This window comes from Hemitrygon akajei, chromosome 10 (assembly GCF_048418815.1).
Source record: "Hemitrygon akajei chromosome 10, sHemAka1.3, whole genome shotgun sequence".
Lineage (NCBI taxonomy): Eukaryota > Metazoa > Chordata > Chondrichthyes > Myliobatiformes > Dasyatidae > Hemitrygon > Hemitrygon akajei.
The window spans coordinates 112,141,927-112,163,564 of record NC_133133.1 but is presented as its reverse complement, the minus strand read 5'-3'; the positions used below and the strand labels follow the sequence as shown (position 1 = coordinate 112,163,564).

The following is a 21,638-nucleotide window of genomic DNA, read 5'->3' as shown; positions in this document are numbered from 1 at the left end:
TGCTGAGTTTGATGGGGCTCGGTTGGATAAGATGCAAAGCTCTCTAATGGCTTACCTGGACAGTCCTAATTTTAAAGCAATGTTCGCAATAAGACTCCGACAGGCAATCATGATTCAGTCCAAACCAAGCAAGAACGTAATGCTAATGCTTTATTCGGCATTAGTCAGTCAACATTTAGAATACTGGAAGCTGCTTTGGGCCCTATATCTAAGAAAGAATATATTGGCATTGGAGAGGGTCCAGAGCAGGTTTACAAGAGTGATCCTGGGAATAAAAGGGTTAATATATGTGAAGCAGTTGATGGCTCTGGGGCTGTACTTGCTAAACTTCAGAAGAAAGAGGGGCGACCTCATTGAAACCTACCGAATATTGAAAGGCCTAGAGTGAACATGGAGAGGATGCTTCCAGTAGTGGGAGTCTGACCAGAGAGCACAAGCTCAGAATAAAACAGAGGCGAGGAAGAAGTTCTTTAGCCAGAGGGTGGTGAATATGTGGAATTCATTGCCACTGGCAGCTGTAGACGCCAAGTCATAGCTATAATTAAAGCAGAGGTTGATAAGTTCTTGATTATTCATTGCGTCAAAGATTACGGGGAATATTTCTATTCCTCTTGAAATAAATGCCAACAATGCATCTGCCTTCTTTACCACAGACTCAACCTATAAATTAACCTCTGGGAGTCTTGCACAAGGACTCCTAAGTCCCTCTGCACCTCTGATGTTTGAACCTTCTCCCTATTTAGATAATAGTCTGCACAATTGTTTCTTTAACCAAAATCCATTATCAAACATTCCCCAACACTGTATTCCATCTGCCACTTTTTTGCCCATTCTTCCAATTTGTCTAAGTCCTACTTCAATCACATTGCTTCCTCAAAACTACTTACCCCTCCACCTATCTTTGTATCATCCACAAACTTTACCACAAAGCCATCAATTCCGTTATCTAAATCATTGACAATGTGAAAAGTAGCGGTCCCAATACTGACCCCTGTGGAACATCATGTGTCAATGGCAAACAGAAAAGGCCCCCTTTATTCCCACTCACTGTCTCCTGCCTGTCAGCCATTCCGCTATCCACACCAGTATCTTTCCTGTAACGCCATAGGATTTTATCTTGTTAAACAGCCTCATGTGTGACACCTTATCAAAAGCCTTCTGAAAATCCAAGTAAATGACATCCACTACCTCTCCTTTGACCTCCCGGCTCGTTGCTTCCTGGAAGAATTCAATCAGGTTTGTCAGGCAAGATTTCCCTTGACAGAAACCATGCCGACTTTGACTTAATTTATCATTAGTCTCCAAGTACAGTACCTCAAAACCTCATCCTTCATAGCAGACTCCAAAACTTTCCCAACTGCTGAGGTTAGGCTAACTGGCCTATAATTTCCTTTCTTCAGCCTTCCTCCCTTTTTAAAGAGTGGATGACAGTTGCAGTTTTCCAGTCCTCTGGGACCATGCCAGAATCAAGTGATTCTTGAAAAATCATGACCAATGCATCTGTTATCTCTTCAGCAACCTCTCTCAAGACTCTGGGATGTAGTCCATCTGGTCCAGGTGACTTATCCACTTTAAGACCTTGCAGTTTGCCTAGTACTTTTTCCTTTGCAATAGAATGGCACTCACTCCTGTCCCCTGACACTCAAGGACCTCTGGTACACTGCTAATGTCTTCCACAGTGCAGACTGATGTAAAGTACTCATTAAGTTCATCGGCCATTTCTTTGACCCCATTACTACCTCACCAGCATCATTTTCCTGTGGTCCAATATCAACTCTCACCTCCCTTTTACTCTTTATATAACTGAAAATACTTCTGGTATTCTGCTTTATATTCTTCGCTAGTTTGCCCTCATATTTCATCTCTTCCCTTCTTATAGCTTTTTTAGTTGCCTTTTGCTGGATTTTATAAAAGCTTCTCAATCATCCAACTTCACACTCACTGTTGCTACTAATATGCCCTTCCATTGGCTTTTATGCAATTGTTAACTTCCTTTGTCAGCCACAATTGCCTACCCCTTCTTCCTCTGTGGGAGATAGCTATCTGGCACCTTGTAAACTATTCCTAGAAACTTCAGCCATCTCTGCTCTGCCGTCATCCCCACTAGTATCCTCCTCCAATCCACCTGGGCAAACTCCTCTCTCATGCTTCTGTAATTCCCTTTATTCCACTGTGATACTAATACATGTGACTTGTGCTTTTCCCTCTCAAATTGCAGTATGAATTCAATCATAATATGATCACTGCCTCCTAAGGGTTCCTTTACATTAAACTCTTATTTAAATTAAATAAGATCTGGGTTATTACACAACACTTAATCTAAGATAGCTTTTCCCCGAGTAGGCTCAACCACAAGCTGCTCTAAAAACCCATCTCATAGGCATTCAACAAATTCCCTCTCTTGCGATCTGACACCAACCTGATTCTCCCAATCCCTTTACATGGAGAAGTCCCTCATTACAATTGTGTCATTATATGCTTATTACATGCCTTTTCCAGCTCCCTTTACAATCTTAACACCATATCTTGGCTACTATTTGGAGGCCAATATATGATTTAAATGTTTTTTTCACCCTTGCAGTTTCTTAACTCCACCCACAGATTCCACATTCTCTGACCCTATGTTACCTCTTTCTAAAGATGTAATTCCATCTCTTACCAACAGAGCCACATCACCGCCTCTGCCTTCCTGCCTGTCCTTTCAATACAAAGTACCGTATATCCTTTGATATTTAGCTCCTAACTATGGCCTTCTTTCAGCCATGACTCAGCGATGCCCACAACATCATACCAATCAATCCCTAACTGTGGCACAAGTTCGTCCACCTTATTTTGAATGCTACATGCATTTAACTACAGCACTTTCAGGCCTGCATTCTTCGCCTTTTTGAAATTTGCCTCTGTGGTACAATTTAACTCTTTGCTCTTGTCTGCACGTGTACCCAATCATTGGCTTGTTCATTCATATCTACTTGTAAACCTGCTGGCTCATCCTCAGCTCTTTCATTCTCGTTCCCAACCCCCTGCTATATTAGTTCAAACCACTCCCAACAGCTGTAGTAAACCTGCCCGTAAGAATACAGGTCCCCCTTGGATTCAAGTGCAACCCGTCCCTTTTGTACAGGTCCCACCTGCCCCAGAAGAGGTCCCAATGATCCAGAAATCTGAATCCCTGCCCCCGCTCCAATTCTTCAGCCATGCATTTATCTGCCACCTCATTCTGTTCCTATCCTCACTGTCACGTGGCACAGGCAGTAATCCCGAGATTACTAAGCTTCACCTGCATGTGTTTGGAATTTGAAACGTGGGAGGAAACAAGAGCACACAGAGGAAGGTCACACCGTCACAGTCACTGGAGAATGTACAAACTCCTTACAGACAGCAGCAGGAAATGAATTCCCATTGATTTTACAGATGGTGCTGTAAAGCATCACGCTAACTGCTCTGAGTCGATTGTAACTGTTACAGCGATATGCAGTTTATAATAATAGTGTACTGTTCAGGGACTTTGAAATTGGATGAAATTGCCACTATAATTACAACCCTGGGAAGTTCCCAATTACTTTATTACAATGCATGACTCCTGAAGGTGTTATGTCTCCTTCTGTCTCCGTTACAATTACTTAACAAAATAAACAGATTATTAAGTAAATGAGAACTTAAAGTTAATGGGATCTTGCTGTGCACAAACAGTGCTGCAGTTCCTACAAGATGCGAAGCGTGTTGAGATGCCCTGGGGTTGTAACACTGAGGAATTCTAAACACCGTGCAAGATTTCCCTTACATTAGTTTAAACATAGACCCATATAATCTTGGACTAGGCTTTCAGATGAAAATTCTGGCCAAAACAACTCTGGAAATCACTCAGTAATCCATCTTAGGTCTGTTTCGTTGCCCTTTGACCTTCAGTGCTTTGAGAGGAGCTGCCGATTTTGGCCCAAGTGCATTATTGATTGGGATAATTGATGTGATTGATCAAAAACTTCACTGAACCAGCGTCAAGTGATCACTTGCAGCACCAGACCAGAGGCTGTGTATTTACTCAGAGGTGGCTCAACGTCTGTCTCCAAATTCACACTGACCATCAGAAGGCACAGGTCAGGAATGAGATGGAATACTGACAATGGGAAAACCTCTCCACATGAAATTTTCTGGGGGGCGGGGACGGTGGTGTGAATACTTTTTATAGGCACTGTCTATCAGATTTAACATATTATATCAGAATTAAATGCTATTTCTTTATTCTCCTCTAAATTCCTGCAAGTAAATGAATCTCAAAGTAGTACATGGCAATTTACACTCAGTGTCCACCTTATTAGGTACACGTCATTAATCAGCCAATCATGTGGCAGCAATTCAATGCATAGAAGTAGGCCGACATAATGAAGAGGTCCCTTTGTTGTTCAGACCAAGCATCAGGATGGAGAAAAATGTGATTAAGTGACTTTCACCATTTGAGCATCTTAGAAACTGCTGAGCACCTAGGACTTTCACGCACAACGATCTCTATAGTTTGCAGAGAAGGGGGCGAATAACAAAAAAATATCCAGTGAGCGGCAGTTCTGTGGGCGAAAATGCCTTGTTACAGAGAGAAGTCAGAGGAGAATGGCAAGACTGATTCAGGCTGACAGGAAGGCAACAGTAACTCAAATATCCAGGCATTACAACAGTGGTGTGCAGAAGAGCAACTCTGAATACACAACATGTCAAACCTTGAAACAGATGGGCTACAGCAGCAGAAGACCACGAACATACACTCAGTGGCCACAGCCACTGAGTGTATACGTACGCTGATAATACATTTGACTTTGATTTCATTTCAGAGCACGGCAGAACTGTCTTTGCATTATTGGACTTGTAACCCAGAGTCTGGACCAGTGATCAAGCTGAATCCCCCTCACAGCAACTGGGGAATTCAAACTATTACATAATGTGGAAAGAAAATCTGAAATGCTGATTTTGAAATTAAAGAAGCTTTGGCTCACTAATGTCCTTTAACTCTGCCATGGACTGTCCCAAGCCCGGCTGCAAGAGCAGGAGGGTCGGGCACGGGATTAGCAACCCAATCCCATAAAATCCCAGAGCTACAGAAATGCCAACAGAAGTTCTGAGGACCTCATCCCTGGGAGAGGAAGGATACAGCAAGAAGATGGGCTGCACTTGAGACAATGTGAAAGAGTGGTCCAGAACAGAGGACTCTGATGAGCTACTGCCAGCAGCCTAATCCCCAGGGGGACGATGGGTTTAAGTAAGTAAGTCACTATTGTCCTTTAGAAAAGGAAATCTATCATTAAATGACGTTCAACAGCTGACACACTGATGGACTGAATCATAACTGCTCACTTAAAGGCCTCCAAAACCACTTCAAGAACTGTTGTCAGTGCCAGTCAAACCAACCATTTTCTCCTCTCGGGCATAAAAATAGAAAATGCGGGAAACGCTCAGCAGGTCAGGCAACTTCTGTGGAGAGAGAAATAGATTGCATTTCAGGTCTGGGTTTCTTGGTCCTTTCTTTGACCTGAAACCTTTACTCACTTTCCCTTTCTACAGATCCTGCCACACATGCTGAATGTTTCCAGCACTTTCTGTTTTTACATCAAACACCAATGAGAATGTACACTCCAGTGTTCAGGAAAGTGGAAGGAAGTCTGAAACCATAAGAAAGGATCAATAAATATTTACGATCCATCACGGTCTTGTGAAAGTTCAACAGATAAATACTTTCTTTGATAAGCCTAGCCCACTCCACACACAAAAATCTCCTTTATCCACTCTGAAAGGTACTAATAATAGTAATAATTAAGTAAATGGAATAAGAATAATCTTTACCCAATGGGTTTTACAAAACAAGAAATTATTTTTATAAAGGTAGATTACAGATAATAAATTTAACCAATTCATTTCAAAATTCACAAGCAAACTAGGTCAGTTAGAAAATACATTCCCCCATACAATCGAACGAGAGGTAGAATAATATTTCAATAAAAAGATGTTCATCAAACCTAGATACTCCTCAGAACTGCTTGGTAAATGTAAGGCTAACATTGAAATGTTGCAAATGTCAGCAAATCTCATTCTTGTGACAAGGTGGATTAATGGTAAGAACAAAGATTGGGTGGTTGGAAAATGATTCAGAGTGCAGAACATTAATTCAAGTGCACTTGCAAAAGGTGCAATCAACATAATCAAATCACTGATATACCATAAATCAATACAACCTCCTAGCAGTAGTCACAAGACAAATTATGATTTATAATATCTTGCATCTCCCAGAAACGCAAAGATGGGTAAGGAGGTAGACTCCCCGATGACATTAATATCGAGTTCTCTAAATGCTGGTATTTCTTGCTCCTGCCCCCACTCCCCCTTCTCTCTCTTTCCTCTTATCCCTTCCTCTCTCCTTAGCTGCCCATTACCTCCCTCTGACACTCCTCCTACCCTTCACCGAGTTCACTGTCCTGTCAGATTCCTTCTTCTTCACCCCTTTATTTCTTCCAGCTATTCCCTTCCAGATTCTTACTTCATCCGCCCTCCTCCACCCACCCACCCTCCTCCTCATCTGTCAGCTTGTACCCCTAACTCACCCCACCATCTTTTTCTGGATTCTGTCCTCTTCCTTTTCAACCCTTTTCGACGTTTCAACCCAAAATCGATGCTGCCTGACTTGCTGAATTCCTCCAGCATTTGGTGTGTTACTAACGTGGTTTGTAGCCAATGCCGTCTAAAACAGGTTTGACCACTACCCTCTGTCTTCTGGGGAGACGCCATTTCGGCATGGGTCCCATTTCTGGATGAAAATCCCATCGGGGAGTTATCAAATGCCTTACTAAAGTCCAGGCAGACAAAATCTGCAGATCTACCTTTATCACCTCCTCAAAAAAACTCAAATTAAATTAGTAAGACATGACTTGCTCCATATAAAGCATGCTGACTGTCCCTAATTTGGCCATGGTTTTCCAGATGCCCATAAATCCTACCCTAAGAATCTTCTCCAATTACATCCCTACCTCTGACATGAGACTCACTGCAATTGATCTATATCCCCACTGATTTCACTACACTATCCACAGCAGCACCAATCTTTGATTCATCTACTAACTCACTCATTTACGTTTTTACCCAGGCCATTTATAAACATCACCAGCAGCAGAGGGCCTAGTACGGAACACCTCTAGTTACCAAACTCCAGCCAGCCAGAATATGTCTCATTGACTGCTACCCACTGTCTTCTACAGGCAAGCGAATTCTGAATCCAAACGGCCATATCACCAACTATCTCATGCATCTTGGTCTTCCAGCTGAGCCTCTCATGAGGGAGACTGCCAAAAGCCTTAATCCATGTAGACAACACCCACAGCTCCACCTTTGTGAATCAAACGCCAGTTGAAGTCCACCCAAGCCCACTTCAATTGGCTGGCTGTGCAGTTGGAGTCATCTTACCGTGTACAGCTCGTTGAGAACCTTCATTAAATCCTCGTGCAGCTGGAACCCGATCTCTTTGCTCTGCAGAAGACAAAACAGACCTTTCATTCAGAATGCAGAATAGGCCAAGTAAACATCTTCACCAGCTCCAAGTCAGGACTATCTACTAATTAGAAAGGGCCTCTTCAACACAACTATGTTTAGACGTCCCATAGCACACGTTAGCTTTGCCACCAATGAGGTTCAAACTCTCAGAGCTTCTCACTCTTAGGCAACGAGATTCTATGTGAATATAAGAAAAATGGAGTGTTATGTCCTACGTAGAAGTGAAGGGTTAGATTAATCAGAGAGTATGTTCTCCCCGTGACTGCATGGATTTCCTCAGATGCTCTGGTTTCCTTCCACGTTCCAAAGGCATACGGGTTAGTAGGTTCATTGGTAACATGAGTGTAACTGGGCACCATGGCCTTGTTGGGCCATTCAGGCCTGTTACGGCACTGTATTTCTAAATTTTAAAGAAATTAAATGGTAGGCACAATATTGTAGGCCAAAGGAGCAGTATGTCCTGTACTGTTCTATGTTCTATATTCTAATTGACGTTGTGTGGAGAGTTGGAATGTACGGAAAGGCAGCAGCAAGATCCCTCGATCAAAATGATCAGACAAATTTTTCATCTGATATTAACTCTGAAATAATCACATGAAGAATTTCAAAAATATGAAACACATCCTGGGGACTTTATCACCCACTCAAAAGGATCATAGTTTATTGTCTTAACTTAACAAATGCCCCACCCATTGCATCTGTGGTGAACTACATATACCTGTCTGGACACGCCCCCTGATGACTGCTCCTGTGGCTCCTCCCACAGACCCCGGTATAAAAGTGATGGAGGTCTGAGCCCGGCCTCTCAGTCTCCAGGATGTAGTATGGTGGTCACTCACTGCTCGTTCCTTCTTCCAGTCAATAAAAGCCGATACCTCACTTTTGCGTCTCAGAGTGAGTTAATGATGGTGCATCAGCATTGTATGCTCTTACTACTGCACTGGAGCAACAGAAGGGTCACAGACCCAAAGCCTTACCCGTTTCTCTTTCCACACATGACCTGCTGAGCTTTTAAAACAATTTCTGTTTTTATTTCAGAATCACAGTCTAAATCAGATTTATTATCACTGACATATGTCGTGCAATTTGTTTTTGTGGCAGCTGTACAGAGCAATACAGAAAAGAAACTACAAGTTACAATAAAGATATAATAAATAAATAGTGCAAAAAAGGTTCATAGGACATTCAAAAATCTGATGGCAGATGGGAAGAAGCTGTTTCTAAGCATAAAGGTGGCAGCATGGTAGCATAGCAGTTTGAGTAACGCTTTCACGGTGCCAGTGACCCAGGTTCAATTCTTCTGCTGTCTGAAAGGAGTTGGTATGTCCTCCCCATGACCATGTGTGCACTGGTTTCCTCCCACATCCCAAAGATGTACAGGATAGCAGGTTAATTGGTCATATGGATGTAACTGGGTGGCGTGGATTCGTTGGGCCGGAAGGGCCTGTTACAGGTCTGTATCTGTAAACAAATTACACTGGATTCCAGTTAACTGGGACACATTGAAACCAGTACATTTTGGCCCAATTAAGTGGCTGCCCTGATTAGCTGAAGTTTCATGGAAATAGTTAAAAGGGTATAAAAAAACAAACTACTGTTTAACTGATTAACAAATTATGTATTTCAATGAAATACAGAACAAAATTGATCACTATCAATACTACTGTGTATTATTCCTAATATCTATTAACAGAGGAATTAATCCAGTGTTTATTTGGTTGACTGTAAATGAACAAAATCAGTACCGATACCCAGTGTAAATTATGAACTGCCTTCAAACAATGCTTTTGATGATGGCATCCTCCAAATCTTCATTTTCATATTTTCATTAAAACATTCAAGATAATTGGCAATACATTCAAATTCTTCATAGTCCTTAACTTGTTGAAGCAGTGAAATCATTTATTTTCACTCCTGGCTGTTCCTGGCTTCTCCAAATCTGAAACGCTTGAAACCGCAGTGAGCAAAACAGTTCTGCGTTGTCTTACTGCTTATTTCTAGCCAACTATCAGTGATAAAAATCACTGCTTATTAAACACAAACAAATGAAACTGATGCTATTTTTAAAAATATGCGCTCTATGCACGATGTAGTGTCTAACAAGTGAACATGACTGACAATGTTAGAATCTGTTCAGCAACAGTCTCTTGTCCCAATAAAGCAGCAGAGTATCACAAATAAGTTAAGGGCCTGGCTATTTTCTCCATTAGTTATTGTTCTTTAAGAGTTGCCCCAAATAATTGGCTGTCCCGATTAACCGAGGGCCCAATGAACCAGAATCCGCTGTATTCCAATTTCTAGCATCTGCAGTTCTTATTTTGATCTTCTATATCAGACTGGACTTTTGACATTAAGTATTAGGAATGGGGCTTGAATATGGACACTTCTCACTCAGGTCAAGGTAACACCCACTGGGCTACGGTTTAAATTCAGCAAATATTAATCATTACTACAGAGCACGGCATTAAATGTCAATATGTCTACTATGCTGATGGCAGAATTACAGTGGGCCAATTGCTAGCAGCTGTCCAACTAAGCAAATAACTTTAACTCAAACAAATCACCCTCTACTCTAACTACTCTAAGTCTGGTGCCACGGTACCACAGTGGACAGCGCGATGCTATTACAGCTCGGGGCTTTCCAGAGTTCAGTTTGTAAGGAATCTCTGTATGTCCTCCCCTTGGTACGCATGGCCTTTCTTCTGGTTCTCCACTTTCCTCCAACACTTCAAAGACATATCGGGTAGGTTATTTGGTTATTGTAAGTTGTCCCATGATTAAGTGAGAGCAGTATTTCCCAACCTTTTTTAGCCAAACACCCCCTCTAAAGTACTTTCAGACCTGTCATGCCCCTCTAAAGCACCATCAAACTTGCCAATGCCCCACTTAGGCACAATATACTTTCCAGCGTCCCCATAGTGTAAAAACATGCCTACCATATGCTAACATGAAAAATAAATTTGTATTTGTCTTTAAACCCAGCTTACACAGTACCCATGCGCTGTACAGCAGCTTCGATATCAATGTGATCCTTGAGCTTGATGGTTTTTAGCAAGAGTTGAAATATCCGGTTCAGTTTGTGACAGCAAAAGCCTTAAGTCCCCACATGTAACGATGTCCAAACGGTTTCTGTTTTTTATTTACGTGAGTATGTGGTTCACTGCACTTAAGTTTCCGAGATGGCACTACCAACCGAACATGTGCGACAACTTCTGGTAGTCAAAAAGATAAGGAGTCTAACTAAAAACATCATTAAAAATACCTTTTCTCTGGTTAATTGTGTTAAAATATCACTACAAACAGTAGAGGCAAGCGATGGTGAAGAGAGTTCAGAGGATGAGCCCGGGTGGTTTATTGCAGAATTGTTGCACTTTGAGTTCTGATGCTCCTACGGCCGGCCTGGGATTGAGGTTGGATCGCTCTGGGCACCAAAAGAAGTCGAGGCCCGGGCAGAGAAGTTCCGATGCTCATTCAACTGGCCAGGGTGCGAGGGTGAATCATTCTGGAGAAAGAGATGAGCAGAAGAGCTTGAGAGCAGCTTTGGGCTGGGTGATGGAATCTGGGCCCGGAGCAAGTTGCTGGGTGGCATGGTCTAAGCCCAATGCCCAGGTCCTAGTGTGAGGTAGTTTACACTGTTTAGACAATTTAAATGCTGCCCAGATTGGAGGCGAGAGCTGATTTTGCTCACTCTCTGCGAGCTTCACTCCTCTCTTCAGGACACTGAAGCCTTTCACTGTTCTGTTGGTGGGTCAATTTAAACGCCGGCCTAGACAGACTGAAAAGACTGGGTGTCGATCAGGACGAGAGCCAATTTCATTCGTTCTCTGTAATGGTCATCTCCATATGATGAACTGATAAGCGAGGCTTTGGGCCTACACAGGCTGCTCCGGGGTTTGGATCTGAGGACTCAACTGTGGTTTGGAATGCTGTTGTTGCTTGCTTCAATTGTTTGCATGATTGCATTTTTTTTCCTCTTGCGCATCAAGTTTTGGTCTTTTATTTTTATATATTTTTTCTTCTTATAATTGAATTCTTTCAGGTTTCCTGCTTTGTGTCTACCTGTGAGCAAGCAAATCTCAAGGTTGTATAAACTATACATTCTTTGATAATAAATAAATGAATCTTGAAGCCTCTGCAATGAAGAGCAGTATGGCTCTTCTCCAAAGACCAGGAAACTTCATATGACAGTGTAGCCACATACCACAAAAGCTGACATTTTTGAAAAGCATTTTTGCTTCTCCATCATTCTGAATTTTGATCATTTCTTCTTGCAAGCTCTGTTCTTCTCGTTCTTCCACCATGGGTTAATTACTCAGTCTGGAATTTCCAGATCGTTCAAATCCTTGAATCGATTCTAAAAATCCTTTTCAGTAACTGCAGGGTTAAGCAGTACTCTTGCAAATCACCATCTTTGAAAGAGAGTGCTAGACTTTCCATTCAGAGAAACTGTGAGAACATTCTTCTCCCAATGTTTTGGCTATATATTTTCAATTTTCCGATAAAAGTGAACACTGCACTTTTTGCCTGGATTAAATTGGAATTATCACTCTGCAATTTCATATTTAGAATGTTTATTTTGTCTTACAGATTGGCTAGGTGCGCCACATCTCCACATAGAAGTTCAATCTTGTTTCCCAAGCTCTTGTTGGCTTTGAGCAAAAATTCAAACCCAGTGTCAAAATAAGATCAAAGATACATTTTAAGCAGCAGCCATTTGACAGCCAAGGCACTTCACTGTGAAGAAGCAAGCATTCGAACAGTCATTGTTATGTTGACATAACATTTACACAATGGATTGCAAACAGACTTGGAATTTCCTTTTTCATAAATGCCACTAAACCAGCGTGGTGACCTGTCATATATGGTGCTCCATCTGTTGCACAAGAAATCATTTTCCTAATCATAATACTTTTATCCTCAATGTACATTTTGAGTTTGTCATAGATTGATTCTCTGTTGATATTTGTCCTTAACTATTTACAGAAGATAAGTTTTTCATAAATGTTTTCATTTTTGATAAACCATTCGACTGCCATTAGCAATGCCTCATTTTCTCGCACAGTTGACTCATCCAGTCATATCCTAAATTCTGTTTTTTGTAGCTCTGTGCATAGTTGATACTCAATGTCTTCACACATTTCGTCAATACAACGAGCTAGAGTTATTACTCAGGGGAACTAATTTTAAAACACTAGTATCCATTTTGAGAGCACTGGTGAGCACTTCTGATACAGCAGGCATTATTAATCTTTCACCAACTGTATGAGATCTTCCACAATGAGACCACCATCAAGGTCATTTTTTAGCTTTCTTGGCAAATGACTTGAGTGTGCAATGCTTTTCAAATGCTTCTTTCATCTTCTGGAACTGAGTATACCATAAGTAACCATTTCAGGGTGTCTAATACAGAAGTCTACCTGCAATCTTGATGGTTTCATGGTTTCATTAGACAGTATAGTATTACAGGTAAGATACATGGGGTGTCGTTGATCTGACAGGGATAGAATAAAATCATACTCCAGGTATGTAACAATGTATGGACACACTTTCTGTGGTTTCTGTTTCTTAGCAAGATTAGAATTCAAGGCTTCACTACCTTTAGACTCATAGAGATCACACATATTTATCCATTATTAACAGGGCTAAATTAAAATAAAAATTAACACAAATGGGAATGCCTATTGGATGTTGGAAATGGCAGCGAGTTAACATGGTCATTCAGGTCCGTGCCTCAAGTTAGGGTGCCGTTTACTATCCCATCCAAGAATCAAGACTTCTGTTTCCCCTAATGCCCCCCTGGGACACGTAACAGCCCCCCTTTGGGAATCACTGGGTTAGGGTTAATCAGGTTTGCCAGGGGGTTGATGCAAAGGGATGAGGACTCAAAGGACCAGAAGGGCTTGCTCTGTGCTGTACCACTAAATAAAACATCAATAATTGGAAGCATTCTATTAAATCAGGAAAGAAGATGGACTGGTTCAATAAAACAGATCATTCATATAAAAGACACACCCAAACCAGTTAGCCTGCAGGTCAAGAGGGAATTGCACCACCACCCTATTTTCAGAGACACCCAGAGGTGGGAAAAACTGTTGGTCTTACCAGCTATCTCCAGCCTGACAGAGTACATTTTCTTTTCTACCTTAAATGGTAAAGGCCCATGGGAAACATTTTGCTGGATTATAACGGAATAGGCATTTTAACAGAGAAGGAACCCATGAACTCATACATTATAAACACAAGAAATTCTGCAGATGCTGGAAATCTAAAGCAATGCACACAAAACGTTGAAGGAACTCAGCAGGTCAGGCAGCATCTATGGAAGTGAATAAATAGCCAATGTTTTGGGCTAAGATCCTTCTTCGGAACTGGAAGTGAAGGGAGAGAGATGTCTGAATAAAAAGGTGGGGGGAGGGGAAGGATAGTTGGCAATCCTGCCAAAGGGTTTCGGCACAAAATGTTGACTATACTTTTTTCCATAGATGCTGCCTGGCCTGCTGAGTTCCTCCAGCATTTTGTGTGTGTTGCTCGAATTTCTAACATCTGCAGATTTTCTCTTGTTTGTAATAGCTGGAAGGTGATAGGTGAAGCAAGGTTGATGGACAAGGTACAGAGCCAGATACGAAGGAATCTGATTGGAGAGGGGACTGAACCATAGGAGAAAGGGAAGAAGAGATACATGGGCACAACCTCCAATAGGCAAGTAAGAAGAGGAAACAAGACAGAATGGAGAATAGATGAAGAGGGGAGGAAGAGCGAATTTGTTTTCTTGGAAGAACTCATATTTCTTGTTCAATTCACCTTACACCAATGGAATTTAAACTCACTGTTTAAATCCTTTCCAGAGAATGGATATCTGCCTCTTGAGAAAGTGACAGGAATCAGCCTTCCCAGCAACCACTGTGGGCCTCTTAGGATCTGAGCCTATCTCGTCTATGCCAACTGTGATGCTTACCCACACTAATTCCATTTTCCTGCAGTTGGCCTGTGTTCCTCTATGCCTTTCCTATACAAGTATCTGTCCAATTGCACACTAAACATAATTGTGATTTCCTACATTACCTTCTCTTACAGTTCATTCCAACTATTCATCACGCTCTCTGATAAATTTACCCCTCAGACCTCCTTTAAATTCTCCCCACTTTCTCCTTAACCCTATGCCTTCTAGTTTGGGATTCTCCTGCCCTGGGAAAAAGACTGACAATCCATCCACTTATAATACTATGTTTTCTACTTATAATGTTATAAACCTCTGTGACAGAGCCACAAATCCACTCATTCGCCAACAGGGAACTTCTGAAAAATGGAGGGCTATATTGGAAAGAAAGGTTAGATTGATCTTCGAATAAGTCACCCCTCCACCTGGCACGTTCAATGGAGAATAAAGCCCACATATCCAATCCCAATTATAACTACAGCTCTCCAATGTAGGCACAATCCTGGTGAGCCTCTCTATACCACATCCTTCCCGTAGTTTGGTGGCCAGAACTATATACAGTATATAGCTGTCATAAATCACCCAGCTCTTATATTCAATGGACCACCCTATGAAGGGAAGTATGCAAAAGCTTTTATTGCCACCTTATCCACCCGTATCAGGATGCTAAGGTCTTGTATCCTAAGGTCCAGATGTCTGAACAGAATCTGACCTCCCAAGCTGCATTACATCACACTTACCTGGATTAAGTCCTGACACCTCCCTGCCCAACCTGGTAGCCGATCTATGTCCCACTGTATCCTTAAAGAACCTTCTCTGAGTTCACCAATTATTGTTACGTTTGCATATCTATTCATCATACCAGCTACACTCTCACGCAAGTCATTTATTACAAACAATAAAGGTCCCCACACCAATCCCTGCGGTACACCACTTGGTACAGACCTCCAGTGCAGCTAAACTTGGATTCAGCCTGCCAACATCTCAGATCCCTTGTGCCTGAACGTTCTGTATCAGCCTTAACACAAGCTATATTGTAAAGCATGTCCACGGCACTGCCTTCATCAGCTGCCATAGTTATCCCTCAAAAAAGTTTACTGTAATCAGATAGGTGAGGTATCATCTCTCCTGCACAAAACCATGTTGACCATCAATCCAAAGAGGACAGTAGGTGGCAACCAGTAAACAGAACAGTACAGCAGAGTACAGGTCCTTTGGCTTACGATGATTAGCCAATATGTTAACTTATTCGAAGATCAATCTAACGTTTCCTTCCAATATAGCCCTCCATTTTTATTCAGATCAGAAGTTCCCTGTTGGAGTACGAGCAGATTTGTGGCCCTGTTAATGCTCTCCCAGTGGAAACACTGCCTTCACATTCTTCTTGCCAGTCACTTTCCTGGTCCTACAAGCTACAAACAATAACCAAGATTGCAAACACATAGTTTGTAACTGAAGGTTAAAAATGCTATTTTAAAAATAATCTGCAGTGAAAAAAGAACAGAAAACAAAATGGTGCGAACCAGTTGGTATTTGGAAGGGGAGGAGAGTTCGGAGTGTTTCAGCTGCATCGCACTTCTGAAAATCCCTAACACATGACAGCCTGTCTTTTCCATCTTGTCCCTATTCTGTTTTCCACACACATCTGCCACAACAGTTACACACCTGTGCCCTCTACACCTCTGGTCACCTTTCATCCAAAAATCAAACGCACCATGAAACAGCCGTGGACCAGCTGAGTTGAACGGACCTGCAGAACATCGAACATAGGGAAGTATTGCTCAGGAATAAGCCCTTTGGCCCACAACGTTGAGCTAAACTAATCACATTAGTAAAGATAACGATTAAAGACTAACATTATTTGTCACTTGGACACTGAAGCATTGAAACATACCGTTTATGACCAGCTCTACTAGGGTCAGCCCACAAGTGTCGCCATGCTTCCAGCACCCGTACAGCAAGCCCAATCCCAAACCAGTACATGCTTGGAATGTGGGAGGGAACTGGATCACCCGGGAATGCCCACACGGTCACAGGGTGAACACAGCTCATTACAGACAGCAACGGGAATTGCCTGTGCAGTAAAGCGTTATGCTAACCATCATGATACCAGATGTCCACCTAACCTAATCCCTACTGCCTACATAAGGCCCATATCTTCGACTTCCTGCACATTGTATTTGCCTCCACTGCCAGCCTGAGCAGTGCGTTCCAGGCACTCACCGGTCCCTGTAACAAAAACTTGTCCCACGCATCTCCTTTGAACTTCACCCTCTCGCCTTAACTGGATGCCCTTTGGTATCAGACATCTACTGCTGTCCTGCCAAAAGATTAACGCTCCGCTTTCCTTATGTTTATGATACACAGCTCTAGTTTCTGCACATCCAGTCTCTTTAACAAGGTCAACACTGCTGATATTTTTAGAGCATTCAGAAAAGCTATACCTGTGACAAACCACTGGAGACTTGCCTTCAGCTGAGGATCCATGATTGCTTTAGTGAGCACCTCCACTCGTTCATCTCCAGCGGAGCCCCTTCCACAGTCCATTTTTGAACACAGAACAGCACAGTACAAGGCCCTTCAGCCCACAATGTTGTGCCAACCTTTTGACCTACTTGAAGATCAATCTAACCCTCTACTTTTACTTCCTCTACATGTTTCTCAAATGCCCCTAATGTATCTGCCTCTACCACTGTGTCTCGCAAGGCAATCCACATACTCACCACTCTCTGTGTAAGAAACCTACTTCTGATATCGCAAACACGGGAAGTATGTAGACATTGGAAATCCAGAGCAACATACACAAATGCTGGAGGAACTCAGAGGGCAGGCAGCTTCTATGGAGATGAATAAATAGTCAACGTTTTGGGCCGAGAACCTTCTACAGGACTGAGAAGGAAGGGGGGAGATGTCAGAATAAAAAGGTGGGGGAGGGGAAAGAAGCTAGCTAAAGGTGATAGGTGGAGCCAGGTGTGTGGGAAATGTCAAGGACAGGAGAAGAATGAACCTGATAGGAGAGGAGGGTAGACAATAGGAGAAAAGGAAGGAGCAGAGGACACAGGGGAAGTAACAGGCAGATGAGAAGAAGTGAAAGCTCAGAGCGGAGAATAGAGGAAGGGGGAGGGTGTGGAATTTATTTACTGGAAGGAGAAACTGATATTAGTACCATCAGGTTGAAGGGTACCCAGACAGAACATGAGGAGCTCCTCCTCCAACCTGAGCGTGGCCTCAAAGAGGGGTCATGCCTCGACGCCTCGGAAGAGGAATGGGAACCAGGATTAAAAGGTTTGGCTTCTGGGAAGTCACGTTTGTGACGGATGCTGCAGACATAGAACAAAGTGGTCCCCCAGTTTACAACAGGTCTCAGCAATGGAGGAAGCTGCATCGGGAGCACGGGAAACAATAGACAACCCCAGCAGATTCACAGTTGAAGTGTTGCCTCACCTGGAAGGACTGTTTGGCGGCCTGGATGGAGGTGAGGGAGGAGGTGTAGGGGCAGAAGTAGCACTGAGGCTGTTTGTAGGGATAAGTGCCCAGAGGATGATTGGTAGGGAGGAACGACTGGAGAAGGGAATCACGAAGGAAGCAAACCCTACAGAAAGTGGAGTGAGGAAGGTAGAGTTATGTTTAGTAGTAGGTTCCCTTTGGAGATGGCAGAATTTGCAGAGGTTAATGTGTTGAACATAGGGACTGATGAGGTGGTAGGTAAGGACAAGGGGGACTCTAACACTGCTAAGGCAGTGGGAAGATGGGTTGAGCGCAGATTTTTGGGAAATGGAGGTGACGCGGGTGAGGGCAGCATTGATAGTAGATGGAGGGAAACCCCGTTCTTTGAAGAAGGAGGACATTGCTGATGTCGAGGAAACTGAGAAAAGGGAATAGCATTTTTACAGGAGATAGGGTGGGAAGAGGTATAGTCGAGATAACCATGAGAGTCAGTAGGTTCATAAAAGATGTCGGTTGACATTTGGTCTCCAGAGCTACCTTCCTCTAATCACCATAAAACTATATCCTCTCATTTTAGCCATTTCCACCCAGGGAGAAAAAGCCTCTGGCTATCCACTCAATCTATGCCACTTATCATCTTGTATACCTCTGTCAAGTCACCTCCCATCATCTTTTAAAAATCCATTTCTCATCACCCAGTTGGACAACTCCTCGTGTGGCTCCGTGTAATGTTTTGTTGGATTATTTCCTGTGGCACGCATAAGTCTGAGTTACCATTGCCTGCCAGTTCTTCGGTAACAAGAGAGACATGCAGATCTAGGCATGGAAGCACCTATGATCAGTGAGTTTCTCTGACTGTTCTATAAGTACACAGTGGAGAGCATCCGAGCTGGTTGAGTCACGGTGTGGGATGGAAACACCAGGAATGGAAAAGGCTACAGAAAGTGGTGGATACAGGCAAAGCCCTCCCCACCATTGAACACATTCACAAGGTGCGCTGCCACAAGAAAGGAGCATCCATCATCAACGACCCCCACCATCCATCTCTTCTTGCTGCTACCATCGGTAAGGAGGTTCAGGAGCCACCAAGTTCAGGAACAGTGATTATTCTACTAAGTATCAGGCTCCTGAATTGATGTGAATAACTTCAGTCACCACAACTCTGAAATGATTCCACAACATACAGACACGCTTTCAAGGAATCTACAAATCATGCTCTCAATATTATCTATTTTTATATTTGCACGATTCATCTTCTTTTGCAAGAAAATGAATCTCAATTTTTTATATGGTGACATATACTAATACTATATAGAACTTTGATCAGCGGCCAATTGGACATCAAAAGTTTGGAGAGGAGGGGATTTCAATCCGGTCCACTGCCAGAGGATAAAAGGCAGGATTGGTTCACGGCAGCATAACAGAGCTCATCAGCATTTGGGAGTAGTTAGTAAGAGCAAGTTAAAGGAAGGCAAGGGCAAGTGCTGGACAGAGTCAGAGTGGTGATCTTACGGCTTTAGCTCTTCGAGGCTTCAATGCTCTTCAATGAAGAGCAGCTTCACTCAGAAAAAGCAAAACTAAAGTTTTTTCCTTCTCTTCTTTATATCTGCTCAGCTAGGACAGTAGAGATGTCAGGCTGGATAGCAAGATGCTCCTCTTGCAGGATGTGGAAAGGCAGGGAGACCTCCAGAGAATCTGACCACTACAACTGCAAGGTGCATCCAGCTGCAGCTTCTAATAAACCGCATTAAGGAGTTGGAGGTGGAACTGGATGAACTCTGGATCATTCAGGAGGCTGAAGGGGTGATAGACAGGACATATTGAGAGAAAGTTACACCCAAGGTGCAGAATGCAGGAAAATGGGTGACAGTCAGGAAGGGAAAGGGGTTAAGGAGCCACTGCAGAGTACCCCCGTGGCCATCTCCCTCAACAACAGGTGTATCATTTTGGATACTGCTTGGGGGGGAGGGGAATGATCTAACAGAGGAAAGTCACAGTGGTCAGATATCTGCCTCTGTGACTCAGACAGGAAAGGGGAAGAAGATGCACACTGTGGCGATAGGAGATTTGTTAGTTAGGGGAAAGAACAGGAGGTTCTATGGGCAAGAACAAGATTCCCAGATGGTATGTTGCTTCCAGATGTCAGGGTCCAGGATATCAAGGATCAAATCCTCAGCATTCTTAAGTGGAAAGTTGAACAGCCAGAAGTTAAGGTCCATGTAGGTACCAATGACATGGGTAGGACAAGTGATGAGGTTCTGCAGAGGGAGTTCAGAGAGTTAGGTGGTAAGTTAAAAGGCAGATCCACCAGGGTTGTGATCTCAGGATTGCTACCTGTGCCACGAGCGAAAGAGGCTAGAATGTAGGAAGATTATACAGTTTAACGCATGGCTAAGGAATTGGTGTAGGAGGGAGGGCATAAGATTTTGGGATCATTGGGCTCTCTTCCAGGGAAGGTGGGATCTGTACAGAAGGGATGGTTTGCACCTTAACTGAAGGGGAACTAATATCCTACAGGGAAGGTTTGTTAATGCTGCACGGTGGGGTTTAAAGTAGAATTGTAGGGGGATGGGAACCAGAGTGCCAGAACAGTTAATGGAGAGGTTGTGGAGGCAGATGTTGGTAACACCTCAGACAAATTTATCAATCAAAAGGTTGCAAAATCGAAAAGGGTAAATACAGGACTGAAGGAGTTGTATCTGAATGCACACAGTACACAGAATAAGGGAGATGAGCTTGCAGCACAGTTACAGATTGGCATGTATGATGTTGTAGGCATCACTGAATCATGGCTGAAAGAAGATTATAACTGGGAGCTTAACATTCAAGGATACACATTATATCAAAAGGATAGGCAGGAAGGCAGAGGAGTCGGCGTTGCTCTGTTGGTAAAAAATTAAACCAAATCGTAAGAAAGAGATGATCTCGGGTTGGAAGGTGTTGAATCATTGTGGATAGAGCTAAGGAACTGCAAAGGTAAAAAGACCCTGATGGGAGTTGTATAGAGAGCCCCAAACAGTAATAAGGATGTGGCCTACAAATTACAACAGAAGGCAGAAAATGCATGCCTGAAGTACAATGTTACAATAGTCATGGAGGACTTTAATATGGAGGCAGGTTGGGAAATTCAGGTTGGTGCTGGATTACAGGAGGGGAATTTCTAGACTGCCTATGAGCTGGCATCTAAGAACAGCTCGTGGTTGAGGATCAGCTACTCTGGATTGGGTGTTTTGCAAGAAACCAGAAATAATTGCTTAGCGAGCTTAAGGTAAAAGAACCTTTAGGGGAAAATGATCATAATCTGATCGAATTCACCCTGAAATTTGAGAAGGAGAAGCTAAAGTCAGATGTATCAGTATTACAGTGGAGTAAGGGAATTACAGAGGCATGAGAGAGGAGTTGACCAGAATTGATTGGAAAAGAACACTGGCAGGGATGATGACAAAGCAGCAATGGCTATAATTTCTGAAAGCAGTTTGGAAGGCACAGGATAAAGACATAGGCAGTATGGTGGATCTTCCAGTTGTCAGGCATCATGAAGTGTGTGAAGTTATCACAGCTAGAGAGAAGGTTCTTGAAACTGAAAAGTCTGGAGGTAGATAAGTCACCTGGACCAGAAGGCGTACACCCCAGGACTCTGAAAGAGGTGGCTAAAGAGATCATGGAGGCATCAGTAATAGCCTTTCAAGAATCACTAGATTCTGGCAAGGTACTGGAGGACTGGAAA

At 42.9% G+C, this 21,638-nt stretch overlaps 1 protein-coding gene across 13 annotated transcripts in view; it reads right to left on the bottom strand.

The window, feature by feature from the left end:
* Positions 1-21,638, bottom strand: part of srgap1a (SLIT-ROBO Rho GTPase activating protein 1a) — a 324,530-nt gene that overhangs the window by 112,761 nt on the left and 190,131 nt on the right. For all 13 annotated transcript variants that reach the window (XM_073058740.1, XM_073058741.1, XM_073058748.1 and 10 more), the window contains exon 4: positions 7,441-7,503. In XM_073058740.1, coding sequence (XP_072914841.1) covers positions 7,441-7,503 — 63 coding nt within the window. The remainder of the gene's footprint in view (positions 1-7,440; positions 7,504-21,638) is intronic.